At 41.5% G+C, this 19,620-nt stretch overlaps 1 protein-coding gene across 3 annotated transcripts in view; it reads left to right on the top strand.

Moving 5' to 3' along the window:
- LOC114777002 (formin) overlaps positions 1-19,620 on the top strand; it is a 60,665-nt gene that overhangs the window by 24,419 nt on the left and 16,626 nt on the right. For 2 of the 3 annotated variants that reach the window (XM_028966928.1, XM_028966955.1), the window contains 9 exons: positions 173-314; positions 6,656-6,743; positions 9,700-9,761; positions 10,063-10,151; positions 11,487-11,616; positions 12,307-12,453; positions 12,548-12,607; positions 12,688-12,808; positions 19,148-19,240. In XM_028966928.1, coding sequence (XP_028822761.1) covers positions 173-314; positions 6,656-6,743; positions 9,700-9,761; positions 10,063-10,151; positions 11,487-11,616; positions 12,307-12,453; positions 12,548-12,607; positions 12,688-12,808; positions 19,148-19,240 — 932 coding nt within the window. The remainder of the gene's footprint in view (positions 1-172; positions 315-6,655; positions 6,744-9,699; positions 9,762-10,062; positions 10,152-11,486; positions 11,617-12,306; positions 12,454-12,547; positions 12,608-12,687; positions 12,809-19,147; positions 19,241-19,620) is intronic. The other variant, XM_028966938.1, reaches the window with a different exon arrangement.

The following is a 19,620-nucleotide window of genomic DNA, read 5'->3' as shown; positions in this document are numbered from 1 at the left end:
GTGTAAATATTAAATAAACCACAACACAAGTTGTTTATTGCTGGCACAGAACAGCCTGTGCTGAGAGACTCTGGACATTTCTGGAAGTAACCTTTTCCCAACAACTGTGTTACAGAACACATATACAGAAAAAAAAGACATGCAAACTGAAAGCTCTTGTATTTGTTTCCAGCAATAACACTCTGTGGGGTTCTCTGGAAGAGCCTAATATCATCAACACTAAGGAGTTTGAAGACCTCTTCTCAAAAGCCACTCTGCAGCACAAGAAGAAGCCTCTGTCGGACACTTACGAGAAGAAAGCCAAAGCCAAGAAGGTTGGATCTGTCTCCCTTTTTTCTTTACATGTCACCCCACCTATATACCACACACAGCAAAAAAAAACATCCCAAACTGACCACGCCCAAGTATGGTGCAAACCAAACATACAGTGGCGCTTGAAAGTTTGTGAAGCCAGAAGCTTCTGAATAAATATGATGGAACACATCATCAGGTCAAACAGGTCATAAAAGTAAATTAAATGAACCCAATTGAACAAATTGGACAAAAGTTTATACTTAAAATGAAAGGTGTTATACCTCTGTATTTTACACATAGTTATATAGCTTGAAGAGTTATGACAAGACCATTCATTGTTTAGAATTCTAAACTGCATTACATTTTGACACATTTCTGGAAATGTCTGTTTTTCAGTGAATATGTCTCATTCCTAACACGTAAACTAACTCTTCAGTCAGACTTCAAAACATCACATCGAGCCAGAAAACTCAACACTGTTGTGTCCAACCAGAAACCTGCTAAATAACCAAATCTGCCGATGTATGGAGATGCACCCTCACACTCTCTTAATCAAAAACATTTTGGGACTGAAGTGAACGTAACCAGTGTGGGTTTGGTTTATTTGACTGTGTTTCCTGGCTGCCACTAGAGGGTGTTTGGATCTAATTTTGGTTGGTTTGTTTTGTGCTGGTTATGGTTCACTTCCAGTCAGTGGGCAGTTGTCTTTGTTAGCAATTTAGTAAGCTATTTAGCTGATTGATCATTGTTTGCATACACCAAAGTGGTTCACCCAAAAAATTAGTTCAAGTGGGGCAAACTCTCAAATGTAACCTGCATACTTTTCAATCAAGGTTGTAGTTGTGGCAGTGGTTGGCCTAGCAGGTAGGGAAATGGACCCGAACTGCCAAGGTCCCACTGAGCAAAGCACCGTCCCCACACACTTCTCCCCGGGTCCCTTTCATGGCTGCCCACTGCTCACCAAAGGTGATTGGTTAAAAGCAGAGGACACATTTTATTGTGTACACAATGTGCTGTGTCACAAAGACAATCACTTAATTTTCAAGGGCTTGATTGATTGATGTGCATTTTAGCAGTATAACTGTTCACTGTTCTGCTGAGTCAGCAAAGTGTGGAACCACATTAATCAGGAATTGCAGACTTAAATGGACTTGAGACAAGAAAAGTGCCCGAAGAGAGCCAACAGTAAATAGTTCCCTTCTTTTCTTTCTCTTTTAGTTCTGTTGCCTGGTTCTTGGGGCTTTTGTTTTGCCAGGTTTGGTTGTGTGATCTGAGGCTCATGGCCTCTCTCTGAGATAGGGATAGCCTTCAGAACAAACCCCAGCTAGTGAGCTTTAGGTTAATGATGCAGTTGTTCACCTTGTGTTTCATGGTGGCTGTACTGCAGTCTGTTACTTGATACCGGTACAGTGTGATTATCGGTAGAGTTGGGATACAGTGTCACTGATAAGTGTGAACACAATTCAGTTTCTTTTAGACATATAATCTAGAAAAAAAACTCCTTCAAATAAGGGGTGAAATAACATCTCAAGTACAGTCTGCTGTTTCACCAAACCTGCTGAATTCCGTGTCCCCTCTCACATTTTATGCTCGTATTCTTAAAGCACCTGAAACTGCATAATATCACAAAAGGTGTGTGGAAATGCATATTAGTGCCTTTTATTGTTAAAACTCTGCAGTAGCAGCCAGGTTTTTATGGCATCCATGCAGCGATTTTTATATGACAGACTAATACGGCAGAACATGTTGATTTACATCTGGAATCAGAGATTTGTGGAAGAGATTTTTGTCAGATTTGTCTGTGATGTCTTATTCATTGAAGCTGCAGAAGATTCTGGCAAGAGTAGCCTGAGACTCAGCACTTTAGACCAGCCCTGGCGTCTAAGCAGTTAAAATGCTTCTTCAGGCCCTGATGGACCATGTCTGCCCCCTTCCAATCCATACTCAGCCCTGTCTTGATCAATCACTTAGGGCTCCAGACCGCTGTGTGTGTGTGTGTCCACTATGGACAATGTGACCATGCAGGTTTTGTATGGGTCCTAACTTCTGCCAGCTTCAGAGGCCATAATGATCAGCAGATCTGAATTCTTGTCTTACCATAAAGAAATAGGCAGGGTAGGATTTTGTCCAACGTAAATATAATGAAGAAATATTGTCACTTTTTCAGATTAATTTTGATTGAGGTGATTATAGATTTATTGGTGTGTAAATGTTTTTTGTTGCATCAGTCACCTGTCTGTCTATTCTATGCCTACTTCAATTCAAGTTCAAGTTCAATATGAGCTTTATTGTCATTTCAGCCACATACTTGTTAAACAGTAAACAGTGTTTCTCTGTAAATTGGTGCAACATGTAACATTTTAAACAAAGTTACATACTGACATAAAGTGCACATGTGCGATAGACAAACTGGGCTACATAAAGTGCAAACAGGGGACACAGGCAGTGCAAGAATAACATTTCACAAAAACATGTAGACAACAATTAGACAGACAGCGCTAAACAAGTGAAATGAATGATGTAGTGTAAAGTAAAAATAGTGCAAATACTGCTGTGCACAATTGAACATTGCAATAATAGATAATATTTACTTGGTATAACAGAAGTAGTGTGAGTGAGTGTGTGTGTGTGTCTGAGTGTGTCCGTTCAGAGTGGAAAGTCCCTGTGTGTTCAGGTGTCTGATGGCCTGTGGCATGAAGCTGTTGCATAGTCAACAATTATATCTTTGTTCACGTTCAGAAACAGCTTTTTGGTGAGAATGTTTCAATTGAAAACCTGAAGGATAATGAGGCACCTGTATGTTTTTCCAAAATGTGACGCACAGAATAGCAAAAATTATTACAAAACCTGTTGGTGCCAATTTCTCATTCATAGCCCATTAGAATGATTTCAAATAATTAAGACCATTTGAATGTTCTTAAGTCTGAAAATGGTCAAACTATTGTAAAAAAATGAAAAAATAAAGTTGTAACAATGTTAATATGTTCATGATTCACAGTGTCAGCTGTGTTGGAATAGTTTATCTAGATGCATTAGAGACTGGATATAAAAGTGCATAGCAATAATCACAGGGATTGAGGATGGGAAGTTGGACGATCTGGAGAAAGTTAAAAAGAGATGAATGTTTGGCAAAGTTCTTTGGCAAGATCATACCATTCCACAAAGGTCAGCTAAACAAAAGTAACGTGTTTACATCATAATCTTTTATCTCCAAAAAAAAGTTTACACTTCAAGGTATGAACATCTCTGAATCATCCTTTCCTAGAAATGAGCAAACCTCCTCCCTTATTGAAACAACTTGTTTCCTTCCATGCATGATGAAGAAATTGAGTTGAATTCAACCAGACGGGGCCTTGTGCAGACACTTTGTCCTCTCACCCAGGTGTCTAGGCCTGACTCAGCAATATAGGAAAATCTGACAAGCCAATAGTTTCAGCCCCACCACCATGATACAGTTCAAAAATCCATGGCCTTCAATCAATGCCAGGTTGTATGGAACTACTGAGGAGTTTCGTACAACATCTGTCTACAGCCGCGAAGATCTAAACTGTCCGACAGTCAGAGTGATGACTGGGACATCATATGTTCATACACCCCCCCTCCACCCCCCAATCCGTGAGCCCCTGCTTAAAAGTGTTGCCAGATCACACACTGGACTTGGCCCATGGGTTTACTTCCCTAGGGAGGAAGTGGAATCTGTTCACAGACATGTAAATTCAGACATTATGTTCCGCTTATGCTGACCCTTTGTCCAGCATTCCTGCTTCTTACTTCATGCATATTTTTTTTCTTTGCAATCACTGGATCATTATTAGGCAAGAATTGAATAAAACCATTGATTTGGTGGGCAATGGTGGTCTCCAAGAAAAAGACAGAAGAATAGAGTTAGACCACTTCTCACATCCCTCACATCACATCTCTTCCTAGAAGGAAATGAGTAGGGTTAATGCGTATCATGTGTCTTTGCAGAAGCATTATTCTGGGATCTCATTCCTCGTGTGATTATCATATCAAAGAAACTGTGATGGCATGCTGGAGAACAAGCCATTTTGTCATCTCTTACAGCGGTAATTATAGGCATGTGGCTTCACTTGTCCCAGGGTAGGATGGTCCGAGCGAAGGACAATGTGGAGAGGCTGCACATTTCAGTACATTTTCCACATCTGGGGGGGGGTCCACATTGCGGAAGGCATGTTGTGTGAGGGTTTGAAAGATTAGGAGAGGCATCGAGCCACCATGGCTGTTTTCATGCTCACCATTTGAAGATTTACTGCTGAAGCCGACCAGTCTTGTGCTTCAGCTCTGCGTGGGCCTGTAATATGCGCTGAGTAAACACAACGCAGCAATTTAAGTCGCCAGTGATGACGGTTAATATCAAGTTTGTGGAGCAATGATATTTTTTAAAACAAACTGACAGTTTAATTGGTTCAGACCTACATGTTTGGGAACGTGCTCTGGCAGAGTATTAATGTGTGTTTATCGATTGCTTATTTAAGGACGGCGTGGGTGACGTGGTTGAGTGGGTGGGATCGGACCTCTGTGGAGGTGGCAAGTGGTATTCAGCACTGAGTGCGCAGAGTTATCGTAAAGAGCTGGCGCTGCCTGTGAAATGTGTGGATTTGCTGACTTTATTATGAAGCAGATGGAAAAGTGAAATCTAGCTGAAGAAAAGTTGAGACGCAGAAGAAACGTTGAGAAATAACCTTCTTGACTTAACACGATTATCTCACCACTGAGTTAGTTAAGTTACTAAGTGGTGCCAACATGGATCAGACTAGTTTTTCCCACAAATTCCCATATATGCACAATTGGTTTGAAATCTGGAAAATTTGGAGGCCAAGTCAACACCTCAAGCTTGTTGTTGTGCCTCTCAAACCATTGTTGAACCATGTTTGCAGTGTGAAATGGTGTATTATTCTACTGACAGAAAACACTGCCACCAGGGAATACCATTTGCATGAAGCGGTAAAATCAGTCAGAAACGTTTCGGTAAGGCATTTGTGTTGAGGTAACATGCCCATGAATGCAGGGCCCAAAGTTTCCAAGCGAAACATCCACCAGCTTGTTTTATTCTCATATGCTATCCTGGTCCTATATCTTCTCCAATCAAGTGGCGCACAGACACCCTACCATCCGCAAGTGGTTCGTCAGACCATTGCTCTGCAGTTCAGTTCTTATGCAGATTGAGCTTTAGTAGAAGCAGTTACATTTTATCCCTTAACAAAAGCACACTGATTGTTACAACTTGATCCTTGATCAACAACTTCAAACGCTACTGGCCAGATTCTGACCATAGGGCAGTTTGCCTTGCGTCCACTGGAGGCTGCTGTTATCTTGATGTTTTTCCTGTTTTCTCCAGATCACGTAGCACCTCCTGCAATGATACAATTGCTATTGTTTCAGAACAGGTGCAGTACTAATTCGTTTCTATTCTCCACGCTATGCTGTCTGGTCTATGCAGCACACCTGAAGCCTTGACAGAGCAGGCACTGTATGCGTGTGTGTGTGTGTGTATGTAAGCCTGTTCAGGCTTTTAAGCATTTAAGTAGGCTTTTAAGTGTAGCTTTTTTTTTATACTGCAGAGTTCATTAAAGGTGTTGGGAAAGACTCCCACCCTGGTGTCTGTGGGAAGGGGGAGTCTGAGGGCGAGAGAGATCCCCTGCGATATTAATAATGGATGCAGGAGCAGCATGCCCTCTTACCTTCTGTAATGTAATACTTACTTCTAAGGGCCCTCACTCCAGTTCCCAGTGAATACCCCAGTAGCACCAGGCTTGGTAATAGCAGGCGCTCCAACCTAATGAAGAAGGCTGAGACATTAAGTTTTAAAGCTAGGCTTTACCTTGCCAAAGACTGTTTCTGGCTTTATGGCTAATTCAGTCATAAGTAATTGTGACCATGTGTAGGTACAAATAAAAATCCTGTGAATTTATAGTTTGTTATAAAAAACCTCTAGCCTGTTCTTACAGACTAAAAAGATGCCCTTTTATGGTTTCATGTTTTCAGTTTTCTTTTTAAGTTCTTGTTGCTTAACATTTATTGAAAACATCACATAGTCACTATAAACGAGACATTTCTGATGCTTTGTGTAGTTGGTTGCAGGACTCGATTGGACGCTACTTGCCTGTGAAAGCAGGCGATTATGAGCCAAGTGTTAAAGATTCTAAGTTTTTAAAAGGTTTAAACACCATTAGTGAGGGGCTCTCACAATCAATGACAGCCCCTCACTGATGTCCTACTTCTACTCCATTGTGTGCAATGGTCACAGCAGGTTCATTAACCTCTAATGTCATAGAGTAAAAACGAAATTGAGGTAATTGAGTTTGTTTATGACTGTTTCTTGTTCGTGCGCTTTCCATAGATAATCAAACTGCTAGATGGTAAGCGTTCTCAGACTGTGGGCATTCTCATATCCAGCCTGCATCTGGAGATGAAGGACATTCAGCAAGGTGAGAAAACCTTTTCTTCGTAGGCTTTTTTCATTGATTTTTCTTTCCTTTCCTTTAATTAAACAGCGATCTAGTGATGTCCAGCAGACTGAGAAAGGAAGACTTGATAAGTCACAGATGTGCATAGTTATTTTTAGAGAGAGAATTATGTGCACTTGGCTCGAAGTTCTTCCTTCATGCAATGTGATGTCCCTGTAGCTCTCTGATATTTCTTGTCTTTTTATGAATTTGTCTTTCCCTTTTCCTCTCACGCCGGCTTACCAAACTATGTCTGTGTCATGAGCCTTTTCGACATTCAACATTTCCTTCTCTTGTTGGAATGCTTGCTCGCACCACCCGTCTAAGCTGCAAAGAGGAATTTTCTCCCTTCCCGATTTCGTGGAACGGCGTTTTTTTCCTTCCCGCCGCCTTGCTGTGGTTAAGGTTTGGGAGGCGAGGGGGTGCAGCACAGTTGCGGTGAGCGCCTGGCTGTCTGGGCACGCGGCTCGGCCGGCAGATCTGTTTATTGTTGCCAGTGACGGTCTCCGCGGCCTAATGGGAGCGACACCCTGCTAATGATGTGAGTGTGTATAAATCCAGCTTCACAGCCAGCAGACACCGCACAACGCCACATAAAACACACCCCGACGACACAGGCCAGCACACACACACACATTTTCACACACATGTCGGGCCAAACTGCCTGTTTTGGGTTTGGTTTTTTTTCCTCACTCTCTCTTGTTCTCTCTCTTTGGTGTTGAAGCAAAGAACCCCCTTCCAATAGTAAATGGCCTGTTCCTGCACAGCGTGTGTTGACTCCCCTCAGCATTAACAGCAGTCACAGGAGTGGATGGTGGAAATGTGACAGTACCACAGTGATGTTAATAAGTGCCTCCAGAGGCCCTGGACCCTGGCCCCTGCTTTTGCTCCTGCGCCTGCTTAGCCCGTCCTTTGTTGGCAAATTTAAAGGACATGAGACATGTAATGCAATTACGACCAATGGGAGACGGTCCAGGGGCGAACTGAGGCAGTGATGAGGGGACCTCCAGGCCCACTATGTGTGAGGCTCCCTCGCAACCCCCTCCCTACGCACTTGACACGTTTGAGCATGGAGAGGTGAAGGAGGAGGTGAGAGAGACGTGGAGGTGGTGGTCCACAGCTTTGATCTCCGGGTGTGGAGAAATATCAGAGAGCTCTTAGAGGTTCTACCAAAAACAACCGAACACCCACCTACACACCCCACCGCAACCACATAAGGGTAAGCAGAAGCCGCTGGATAATCTGTTTTAAGAAAGCAGTTGAGCCGGAGACCTCACTGTCTGGAGGGAGGGTTGTTGCAGAACATGGTAATGGAATTCCTGAAGGTTCCATTACAATTCTGGAGACACCTGCATGTGGAGCGGCCATTTTGTGGCCAATTGAACCCTTTGTACCCTTTATAGATTACTATACTATACCATAGCAAGCAGTTAAAAGGAGGCTTAATTTGTCTCGAGGGGTTTGCAAAACACAAACTCTATGTTGATCACAAAATGTTTATGAAATTCCTGAGCATAAATACAATGTTATCTGTTCACTTATTATTATTAACCCATCGGAAAATTCTATTCTACTTTATCTATAAATTGCACAGATGACACAGCATGAATTAAGCTTAAGATGCTTTAATAAATAACACAGCTATTTGTTAGGATCATGAATATTAATTTACATATTGTTAGACAAAGAAGCCACACAAGAAAATACCTATGATGCCATACACCTCTGAACTTTAATAGTTTAAAATCATTTAACACACCCATGTGAATAAAATCTGTGTATATCACAGGGTGGTAGTTGCCTAGTGGGTAACACACTTGTATATGAACCAGAAGACCACAAAGTCACCGGTTCAAACCCCACCTACTACCATTGTGTCCCTGAGCAAGGCACTTAACCATGAGTGTCTCCAGGGGGACTGTCCCTGTAACTACTGATTTTAAGTTGCTCTGGATAAAGGGGGTCTGTTGAATACTGTAAAAAATATCGGCTTAATGATTTTGCTTTTGACACAGTTTCAGTATTTTGCCAAATACATGCAGTAATGGTATGTTATTGTCATGATCCAAACATTACAGGTCAGGTTTTCCTGATGTTCCATGTTTTTTCATGTACCTGATTTTCCTTGAATGTTATCACCTGTTGATGTCATGTCTTGTCGTATTAAATCCCTGTCCGTTTCCCTGGAGTCGTGCACTTGCGTCCTTCCTGCCTGCATCACCGTGGCAGTTATGCAAGGCTCTGTTAGTCTCAGGAACAGTAGTAAATTCATAATCTTAACTGCATTCTGGTAGGCCCTTTCACACTCCCACCATTTCATATTTTATCACCCGTCCCAGTCTCCATTTGCCTCTATTTCTCAGAGGAGATGGTGCCATTCTATGACTGTGATAACCCCTCCCCCGTCCAGGCGCGGGTTCCACTGTAGACATCATTACCGGGAGCTGTGGTGGTTCTCACCATGGGTCTCGGGGTTAAGCGTTTGCAGGTTGTCTCCGCTGACCCGTGGCTCAGAGGCTTAGTCCCCTGCTTGTCTGCCCCACAGCAGAGCCACCGTGCTGGATCTCCAGTGCCACTGGCCAGGCCTCCCTGCCGTTCCTCTGCTGACTTCTATATACTGTTCAACTCCCCTTCCCTTCGCTGCATCTTTATACAGATAGAACTGTATTTGATGTAGATGTATATAATGTATAATATATGTCAGTAAAAATGTTAATGGGATGCAGTAACTTGTTTGTTTTATTTAAAAAAAAACCTGCTGATGTTTAGCTTGAAAATGAAAACATGGGAAATAGCGTGACTGACATTCACCCTCCTTTAAGTTACTGGAAAAATAAGCATTTCTCTCCATACTGTGCCCAGAGTTAATGAAGACAACGTGCTCGTCTAGTATAATCCTTTTGGAGAAAGCCTCTAATAAAATGATTTACTGTTCCAGCTGTCTTGACTGTGGACAACTCTGTGGTGGACTTGGAGACCATTGAGGCTTTATATGAAAATGTGAGTATTCAGTGTGCATTGATGTAATTGGAGAGCTTATGAGAAACGAGAGAAACTCAACCACCTTTTCATATGCCCCCCCCCCCCCCCCCCCCCCCACTGTTATGTGTGTTTGTTTAATATATTTACCTCACAAGGCTTTGATAGCATCTGCTCTCGTGTTTTTTTTCTTTTACTTAGCATGACATCAGTAAGCATGTTCATTTAGTATTCCACTCTGTGTTTATGTTGATGTGTGTATTTGATCTCATTAGCCATTTTTACTCTTGGGCCTTCACCAGCTGCATGGTCTCTGTTACAGAGAGGTCAGGATGATGAGATGGAAAAGATCACAAAGCACTATGAGGGCTCCAAAGAGGATGAGGTGAAGCTTCTTGACAAGCCTGAACAGTAAGTCGTAGTCCTCATCTTCTCTAATGGCTATAGACTGGGATGCAGGAGCTAGGAGTACAGACATGGAACCCTACTAACTGTTCTACAGCTCTTTCTTCAGTCCACACTGAATCTACAGAGAGGCAGAAATGTTGAATGTCCTGAGATTTTAAAATGTAATTTTGGGATTTTGCACTTATTTGAACCTGTGACTTACCATAACCAGTGTGCCATTTTCCATATTATTCAACGCTATGTCAAGGCCATTCCACATGGGTAAAAATAATATTTATACAGACACATTGTACTAAAAATAAGTTACTGGGGTTGACTATACACAATACACTTCTGGCAAGGCAAAAAAGGCAAAACTATTGTCTCTTCAAGCTGACTGAGAATATCAATGTTCTGATATTTTTTATCAGCCATTGATAAGCATTCCTTAATAATATTATTGTCATGTGATTCCATCCACGTGACCGGGAGCAATGCGGAAACGAGGCGACGCAACTCCTATAAATAGCCAAGATGTCTGACATTCATTGCTCTGTCATTCATTGCTCAGTCATTGCGATTCCCCCGTAAGACTCGGCCGATCACCTTCATCAAGTAACACTGTTCCAGTTACTTCTCACCTGTTTTCATTCCCTGCCTTTGTCCTGCCTTGTTGTTTGTGTTGCCTTGTCTTCTGTGCACGAACATCACATCCATGGATATTGTGGCTTTTGCCGGTTAACGATCATATAGAAAAGCAGTGGAGATTTGCCAGCCTCCTTGCGGCTCTATGCACTGGGGTTTTTTATCTATTCCTACATGCGCTCACTTCATTGTTCTGCATTATAGTCGTGACAATTATTTGACCACAGTATAACTCATTAACATGGTTCGCATTGTGACCCAATCACTGTGAACTCACCAAATTGCTTGCGTGTTAAGGGGGGACTTGTAATTATGGGATGCCATTTGTTCAGACTGGCACTGAACTGTGAGTCATTGGCACTCACATTGTGCCCTCGTTGTCACATGGACATAAGTGCATAGGAGCCCTTTGGTCCAATGTGTTTGTGTTTATGTGTTGATGTCACTGAGTCTGCACCACTGGGACTCCTGACTTTGATCTTGTCTGTAATTGAGGCCAGATTTATGGATCATTAACGATGCTGCTTTAAAACAAGGTTTAACTTGGACCGGATTAATCAAGTAGATAATGAAGTAACATTCCAGGATTTGTTAAAAGTGGGTCTGAGTCAGAGCCAGTTAATTATAATATGCTGATTAAGTAGCCTTTTTACACTCAGAGAATGTTTTTAATTGTTAATAAAAAGAAAAAAAAACATCTCCACTCTCTCACAGGTTTCTCTATGAGCTCTCCCAGATTCCTGACTTTGCCGGGAGAGCACGTTGCATTATATTCCAGTCTGTGTTCTTTGAAAGTATATCATCCATCCATCGGAAAGTAGAGATTGTTTCCAACATCTGTGAGGTAAGACACTTACCTATTCATTCAAGGACGAGCTTTTGGAGAAAATACCATACTTAGTTGGTTAGGCTTGGCTATGTGTATTTACTGCACTTCTGCTGGATTGGGGCAGTGGTGGCCTAGCGGTTAAGGAAGCGGCCCCGTAATCAGAAGGTTGCCGGTACGAATCCCGATCCGCCAAGGCCACTGAGGTGCCACTGAGCAAAGCACCGTCCCCACACACTGCTCCCCGGGCGCCGGTCATGGCTGCCCACTGCTCACTCAGGGTGATGTGTTAAATGCAGAGGACACATTTCACTGTGTGCACTGTGTGCTGTGCTGCTGTGTATCACATGTGACAATCACTTCACTAAAAAAAAAAAAGGATTGTCTCAAGGCATTCTGGAGCCAACAAAACTGGCCAATGTCAGAAATCCCTCTATTGTAGGTCATCAGTCCTCAGACAGGATAATGACCCTTACCAAGCAGCTGAAAGACCAAATATTGGATTAGTGGAAGGGCCTTTAAATGAACAGAAATCATTTAAAGCTGAAACATTAAGGCTGAACACTTCACCTTTCACATTTACTGCAGTCCTTCTGATAGAATGGATCACTGAAGAAGTTTCAGATTGAACTACAGCAATTGCTTACGTGGACAGCTGTTATAAGCTGTTAAAGCAGCTACTCACCAGTGGTGTGTGTGCTCACCTAGGGCCTATTGGAAAACAACAGTGTAAAGGATGTGATGGGGCTGGTCTTAGCATTTGGAAACTACATGAATGGAGGGAACAGAACAAGAGGTCAGGCTGATGGCTTTGGACTGGAGATCTTGCCCAAATTGAAGGATGTCAAAAGCAGAGTAATGGCCTATTCTATACTATTTAGCGATATACACCCTTTTCCTATTAATGAATAATTATGTTAATTGTTATATAAAATGTTTCTTCTGCCAGGACAATCATATCTGCTTGGTGGATTATGTTGTGTCATACTATCTCCGCAATATCGATAAGGTAAAAGAAGATCCACCAACCTTAATCTGAATTTTGAAATGATTGTTATAAGATTTGCTCTCTAATTCACAAATTTTCAGAATGCAGGCACAGAGAAGTGTATGTTTCCACTGCCCGAGCCTCAGGACTTCTTCCTAGCTGCCCAGGTCAAGTTTGAAGATCTGCAGAAGGACATAAGGAAGCTGAAGAAAGACCTCACAGGTGTTGTTTTACTTATGGTACTGTTTTGCCATTAACTTTAAACCTGCTAATACACCTCACTAATCTCTCATGGGAACCATAATTTACTTAATTTTATTTTGTGGCTTAACTACCATATTATAACTTCCCTGCCAACTCACTTCAAGTAGCACAGATGCAAACTTGCATTGCAGTGAGCTATGTTTTACTGGTAAAAGTATGGCTCCTGTTCTGTCACTTTCTTTTGAACAGGTAATGGCTACAGTTAAGATTTTAAATAAAAGTGTATTGACCAGAGGCAGTGCCCACAAGGTTATAGCTTCCCCACGTAGACTGCACCCCTCTCCTTGGGGCCGTCTTGAGGTGAAAGGCGATGCCCCCCAACCCCCTATGTCTGTGATTATTTAAATCAACCAATAATCTGGCATATGAAAGCAATTAGATATGCTCTCTCCTCTCCCCTCACTTTGCAGATTGCTGTTAAACCCTGATCTTTGCTGACCCTGGGGGGATAAATACAAAAGGGTCTACAAAAGAGTGCTGTGCCCACCCCAAGCTGTCAGTCATTTATTAGGAAAAATGGAAGACTTAGAGACAATAAATGTAGCATAAGGACCTTAGTATTTGATCTGTACCACAAAAAATCCAAAGTCTCGCCTGAGAGTCCTCAGGGTATTGGCAGCAAATTGTGCGCTGGAATTCTTTTGTGTTTGGTAGGGTCCACCTATGCCTCTGTATTTTCTGTTCTTAATGCCAGCCGGTATGAATAAATATTTATGCTTTACTATAATAAACTACCCTTAAGAGACCAACTGTTTTTAATTAGACGTATTAAGGTCTTAGTTGCAAACAACAGAAAATCGCTTACGAAATAAGCCCCCTGCCTAGAATTTCTCATTTCAAAAGACAAAGCTGGCATGTCTGATTCATGCGTGTGAGATAAACCAGCCTAGCCCAATTTTACAACCCGACCATGTTCATATTTTTCCACAGCATTTGTCAAAGTGTTCCCATCAGTGTTCTCTCCTTATCTAGGTGTGCCTCAGGAATTTATGTTCCGACATCTGCTTATGTAAATTGCTTGGTCTGTCATGCACCCTAACTGCCTGGCAACAGTGTTGAAAGTAGAACATCGGATCAGATGCGAGGGGACAGTTTACTGAGGGCTCAGTTTGGTTGGACAGCAGCAAGTCTGCCTCCAGACAGCCTGACTGCCCCATTGCCCTCTTCAGGTCTCAATGAGACAGAAATATGATCCGTATTTGATCTGTCTTCCTGTTTGGTGGGCTGGGGTGGTGCTTGGCCAGGAAAGCTTACTTTCTGAGGGAAGGGGTGTGTTTATGGACAGAGGCCAGAGTTGAATGTGTTATTAGTCTGACCACTAGCCTGGGCACAGTTTAGTTAAACAGATAATAATCTGAACTGTGACATTCAAATACAGGATAGAACATATGAAATGCAGGAAATAAATCTAAGTTAGTTCAAATTAATTAGAATAGTTTATTTTACCTGTAACTGCTGTGGAGTCAGTGGAGTCTTATTCTTATTTGCCAGTTTTATTTTTTATTTATTTTGTGTTTCTCTCAAGGATCTAGGTACATACTTTCCTTTCAAGGCAGTGTAAAGTGTCAGCTAACTCTTAAGTAACTGTCACCATAATGGCAGGGATGCTACTGAATGAAATAGCATCAAATAAAAAGAACAGTCAGAGCCCATTTGCTGCTCAGGGGAGTTTAGTGTTTCACAGAAGGCTTGAACCTGGTTATGCATTCATCATTGTGGCAAATCAGACAGTGTCTTTATTTTAAATGGCTATTTAATGTCAGCTCCAGGCAAGGACTTTAGCTTGAGGGAAGTTTTACGACAGAGGCTCATGGCGGAGGACCCCCTCCTCCCTTCCCCCTTTTCCCAGCTCCTCTTCAGTGCTACTTCTCTAGACTCTAGTGAAGTGTGTGTTTACATGTACGTATTTAATAAGTAAGAGCAAGTATGACCTAGCAGTATCTGCCATTTTAAATTATATTCCCTTTTCTTTAACCAGACAGAGATTTAGTTTTATTACATTTGTCATAGAATTCGGATAACCAAACATGTCAGCACTTGGCCCACCAAACATGTCAGCACTTGGGTTAAAGCCTGTCCTGAATTTGCCTGAATTTGGTATGATAGGCGAGTTTTTTTTTTACAGGCATAGTGGGACTTACTTTTACTCAAAAGATGCCTGGCTGGCTCTGGCACGGATACTAGCAGGGATTTACATTGTACTGGTGCTTGACAGGCTGCTGAGGTTGTATATAATTGTGGATTATCTGCAGAATTCCTCAGCTTTGTGTTGATGGAGGCAAGCCACACAATGGTATAAATATCCCTAGTCTGCCATGCCAGACCCTCAAGAAGGCCAGCACTGGCAGAGGACTTCAGTCTAAAAACATTTTTTCTGAAACATTAAGTTTAAATCCTGTGTTTGTTTAGCAACATGTTTTATTTACCCTGCTTTTCATGCAAATCATCATTTCATCATGGCTCCACAGCCTAGTGTATGCTTCTGTGAATTTATGCTGGATTGTCTAAATATCTCTGAATTTTGTTGTAGTTGTTGAAGAGTTGTTAAAAGAGTCTGTGGTAAAGTTGAGGGTCCCAGAAGACACCGGGCAAACGAAACTGAATACCTTCTTAGCAGGAATTGGAGGCGAAGCCACATAGGTTTTTTTCCCTTCAGTCCAAAGTGTTAGTTTGAAGGACAGCAGGATCCTAGAGCTTGTCCCCCATGCTCATATAAGATTAGGATTTTTCCAGTTTTTTTTTATTGAAGGGCCATATGCTGACATACCAGTTAGCGTAGTGGCTTCACACATCCAAAGCATTTGAAGGTATGGTGACTCTAAATTGATTTGACTGTGTGGGTGAATGGGCTTGCACCCGCCCTTAATGTGCTTGCCACAATTTGGATTAAGGGGTTATAGATAGTGAGTGAGTAATTTAATGAACAAGCTAGTTATTTACATATTTACATTGTGACTTCACTAATGGGAGCTAAATAATAACTTTAAAAACCATAATAACAAACTTTGCAGCCCAGCTACAATATTATTTGGTGCGATCTAGTACCAGATTTTATTAAATTAAATTACACTTGTATGTCAAAAACAATGTTAGTACAATAAAAATGTATAAATATAAATCACTTTTCTCCATTTTAACCTGTCGGGTGAAATACCTTAATCTGTGAAACACTCAAACCCAGTCATCCTTTCTGAAGACATACATTAGATGTAAAAAGTCTACCCCATTTGAAGTGTAAGGACCTCCAACCTGTATAGTTCAATGGAAAAGTGCAATTATTAATTAAAAAATTACAGTTTTTTTTTTTACAGTAAACTGTGCTCAACCTTAAACTAATACAGTGTTGAAACACCTTTTGATGTAATTAAGTTTTTCTTGAGTTCACACCTGCCATGAATTAAAGAGACAGATTATTTCAGCTGTCCTGATAAGATGTTCCTGACATTTACTCTCTTGCTGGTACAGCAGAAGCCGAGGTTGACAGAAAACAGTTACCCAAAAGTGGAGAAACAGTGGGACAATAGCGATGTTGCCAAGGACTGGCTGTTTTGTGGTTTGATGAGACTACGGTTTTTTGATGAGACAAAGTTTTTGCCCACATTTCCAAAAGCTACGTTTGGCTCAAAAAGGGTAATGGCAGTATCATGCTTTGGGGTTGCTGTTCTTCTGCTGGAATGGGGGCTTTAGTTAAAGTAAAGAAAATTATGAGCTGTTTTAAATACCACTCTTGGCCTGAAACCTTCAGGAGCCGCAAAAAGCTGAAGATGAAGAAGAATTTAATCTTTCAACATGGCAATGACCCCATACATCCCAATTAACAAATATTGGCTTCACCAAAAGAAAATTAATGTTTTGAAATGGCCCAGCCAGACCCGAAACCTAAAGCCAATAGAAAATCTGTGTGGTGATCTGAAGTGGGCTTAAGAAGGCTTTTCCAACTAAGAATGTCATGCTGTAATTAAATCAAAAGGTGCTTTATTTTAAGAGTGCACACTTATGTAACCTTATTGTATGTTTTCCTTTTTTTAATATATTTTCCCCTAAACCCAAACAAAAACTACAACATGGTTTGGAAGGCATGGCTGAAGGTCTTATAGCACACTCTCTTTTTTGCCACTTCTCCTCTTGGTGCAAACTGAGGCCATTTTAAATAGGCCGCCTGGTTTCAAGTCGCCAATCACAACAAGGGGGGAGGAGTCCATCATGTTCAGACCACCTACTATTCTACATAATACATACACAGGGACAGAGAGAGAGACAGACACAACACCCCACCACAAAGGGACGTCACATTGTACACATAAGGAAGAATGCCCGCCATTGAACTGATGCTGATGATTTGAGAGTATCTTTTACCTCGACTGGTAAACCAATTGTATATTCCCCATGGGTTTTAGTATATTGAATTGATAAAGCCGTTGAGGGAAGGAGAAGACTCAAAGAGTGGCTGATGACAGTAAACCACCATGTTCAGTCCCTATAAAACTCTAACACAAGTTTAGCTCAGAAGCAGTTGGCCTGAAAGTTTTGTATGGCTGTTAAAAGGATCATTTTGCAAATTAAGGATGTAACGTAGCGCTGTCTTGTAAACTCCTCAGAATGTCGAATAGAACAGTATAATTGCATGGTCATGATTTATGAGCACAATTGTGCTCTGTGCGGTCTTAAGACATTTCATTGACAATGAATTTTTTTGTGTTCGTTCGTTTTTTTTTACAGATGTTTTTGAAGCCTCCTTATTGTGGTCAACACTGTCTGGACCACAGTTAGCAAGACTCCTCATAATTTAAGAGTTGCTTAATGTCTAAATGCTTAACTGTCTAATGTAGCTGATCTGTACATTAGTCACTCTGATTTCCCCAAAGGGTGTGTAGACCACATTGTCTGCATGCAGAAAACAATCTTTCTAAGGTTAACAGTTCTCAATGTAAAATAGAATATATATACCTGATGCGCAATGATAAGCACTAGTTGCACTATTGTCTGTATGTGACAGTGAAAAAGCAAATATGTATTCATGCTGCAAAGTTGAGAATATACGCAGCAGAATATTTACTGGAAATGATATATGGTCAAATGTCACTTCCTTAGACGTTTCTGTCAATTTGCGATTTCAAGTTAGATGTTTCTAAATTGACATCTAAATTCTGTTCTTACTTGAAATCCTGACGGTATTGACCCTGATAAGCCAATCATCACTTCGCCTACAAGCGTTATTCAGCAGTGCAATTACATCCCCAGTGCGTGCATTTACTGCTGCCAGTAATGAGTAACAGGTGAAAAAAGTGCTAAAGCTATTTGCCTAGCCCTATTTACATGAATCGTTTGAATGGGATGGAATAGGCTCCATGCTTTCTTCTTGAGTCCATGTGAGTTGAATTGTTTGGCAGGACAACAAAGGCCAGTTGAGAACAAACAACAAACATGGCTTCCAGACCAGCGATGGGTCAAACCCTTCATCCTTCGTCTGGTGTCTTTGCTTCCATGTCGACTGATTGGTGCCTGCTGGCTAACAGCACTGCTTCCATTACCCTCTTCATCTGAGGCCTTTTGATGAAGCAGTCGTTGACCTTTGTTAAAAGGCCTTCTGCAGGCAAAAATGTCAGATATTTAAACAGCATTACGGTGGCAGTCTATAGAGTACAAATCCAAATTTGGGATTTGTTAATTGTAGATAATTGCGAAAATGAATAATGGAAAAATAATTATGTATTTGGTATATATACTGTGATTAAGACATTACGTTTTTTTATAACACCCCCTCCCATGCAACCTGCATTTAATTTATCTTTAAAGAGCCTATTGGTACATTTTTAAAAAGCTTTGCCACCACAGAATCCGGTTTAAAAAATTTCCCTAAAACTGTGATTACTTTGTTCTGACAATAAAAGCCATTCCTCTTGTTACATTTTGAATGTGGACCAAGCTTGTTTAAAAACGGCTGCCAACCCTTTTCTTTAATAACCATCTGTTTGGGATGTTTTTGAGCCGGGGATTCACACACTTCTCTCCCCACCCGGATCTGTTTAGCTCAATTATGAAAGTGTTGGAAACGTGATATGGGCCCTCACATGCCCTTCATTAGCGCACCGCGCTTCAGATTGCTTTCGGCTTGTTATTGTTTTATGTCCCATTCAAGAGATGAGGCTTGGACTGTAAAATACACCAGCGCTGTTCTAACCTGGTATTTTTTTCCAGAATTTGATCTCTGTGTTTGACCAAGTATTTCACCTTTTTCTGCACCTCAGTCTCTTAGTTTGGAATAAGTTTTTTATGTTTTGTATTTTCCTCCTCCAGCATGTGAAAAGGATGCCCAGAGAGTATGCGTCAAATCCTTAGAAGGGCACCTCCAGCCATTCAAAGATAAAATGGAGACCTTCATCACTACTGGTAAGGAAAGCAATTAATTAAAAAATCTGGGTATAAAATACCACAAGCCCAAAAAGAGAGTTCTGGAGGGTATGGATGTGTTGCTTTAACCCCAGTGGAGTCGAACGTCTGACAGCCGCAGGACTGCAAACATCGCGTGTCACCTAAAACCCTGCACAGGCCAGCTCGGGACTGTTTGATCCCCGGCGAGGGGAGGCCGTAAAGACAGGGGGCAGCCAGGCAAGACTGATTATGTGTTTACAGTGCAGCGACTCTTTGTGTGCTCCACTGGGACCGCTTCTACTTATCATGGTGACAGCAACCTTCTAGTGTTTGTTGCTACCCTCCTAGGTCAGTCCATAATTAAGCTTATTCACTGATTCTGATTGATCAGAAGACCC

Source organism: Denticeps clupeoides, chromosome 1 (assembly GCF_900700375.1).
Source record: "Denticeps clupeoides chromosome 1, fDenClu1.1, whole genome shotgun sequence".
Taxonomy (NCBI): Eukaryota; Metazoa; Chordata; class Actinopteri; order Clupeiformes; family Denticipitidae; genus Denticeps; species Denticeps clupeoides.
The sequence above is the reverse complement of the archived record's forward strand: the minus strand, read 5'-3'. Positions and strand labels throughout refer to the sequence as shown.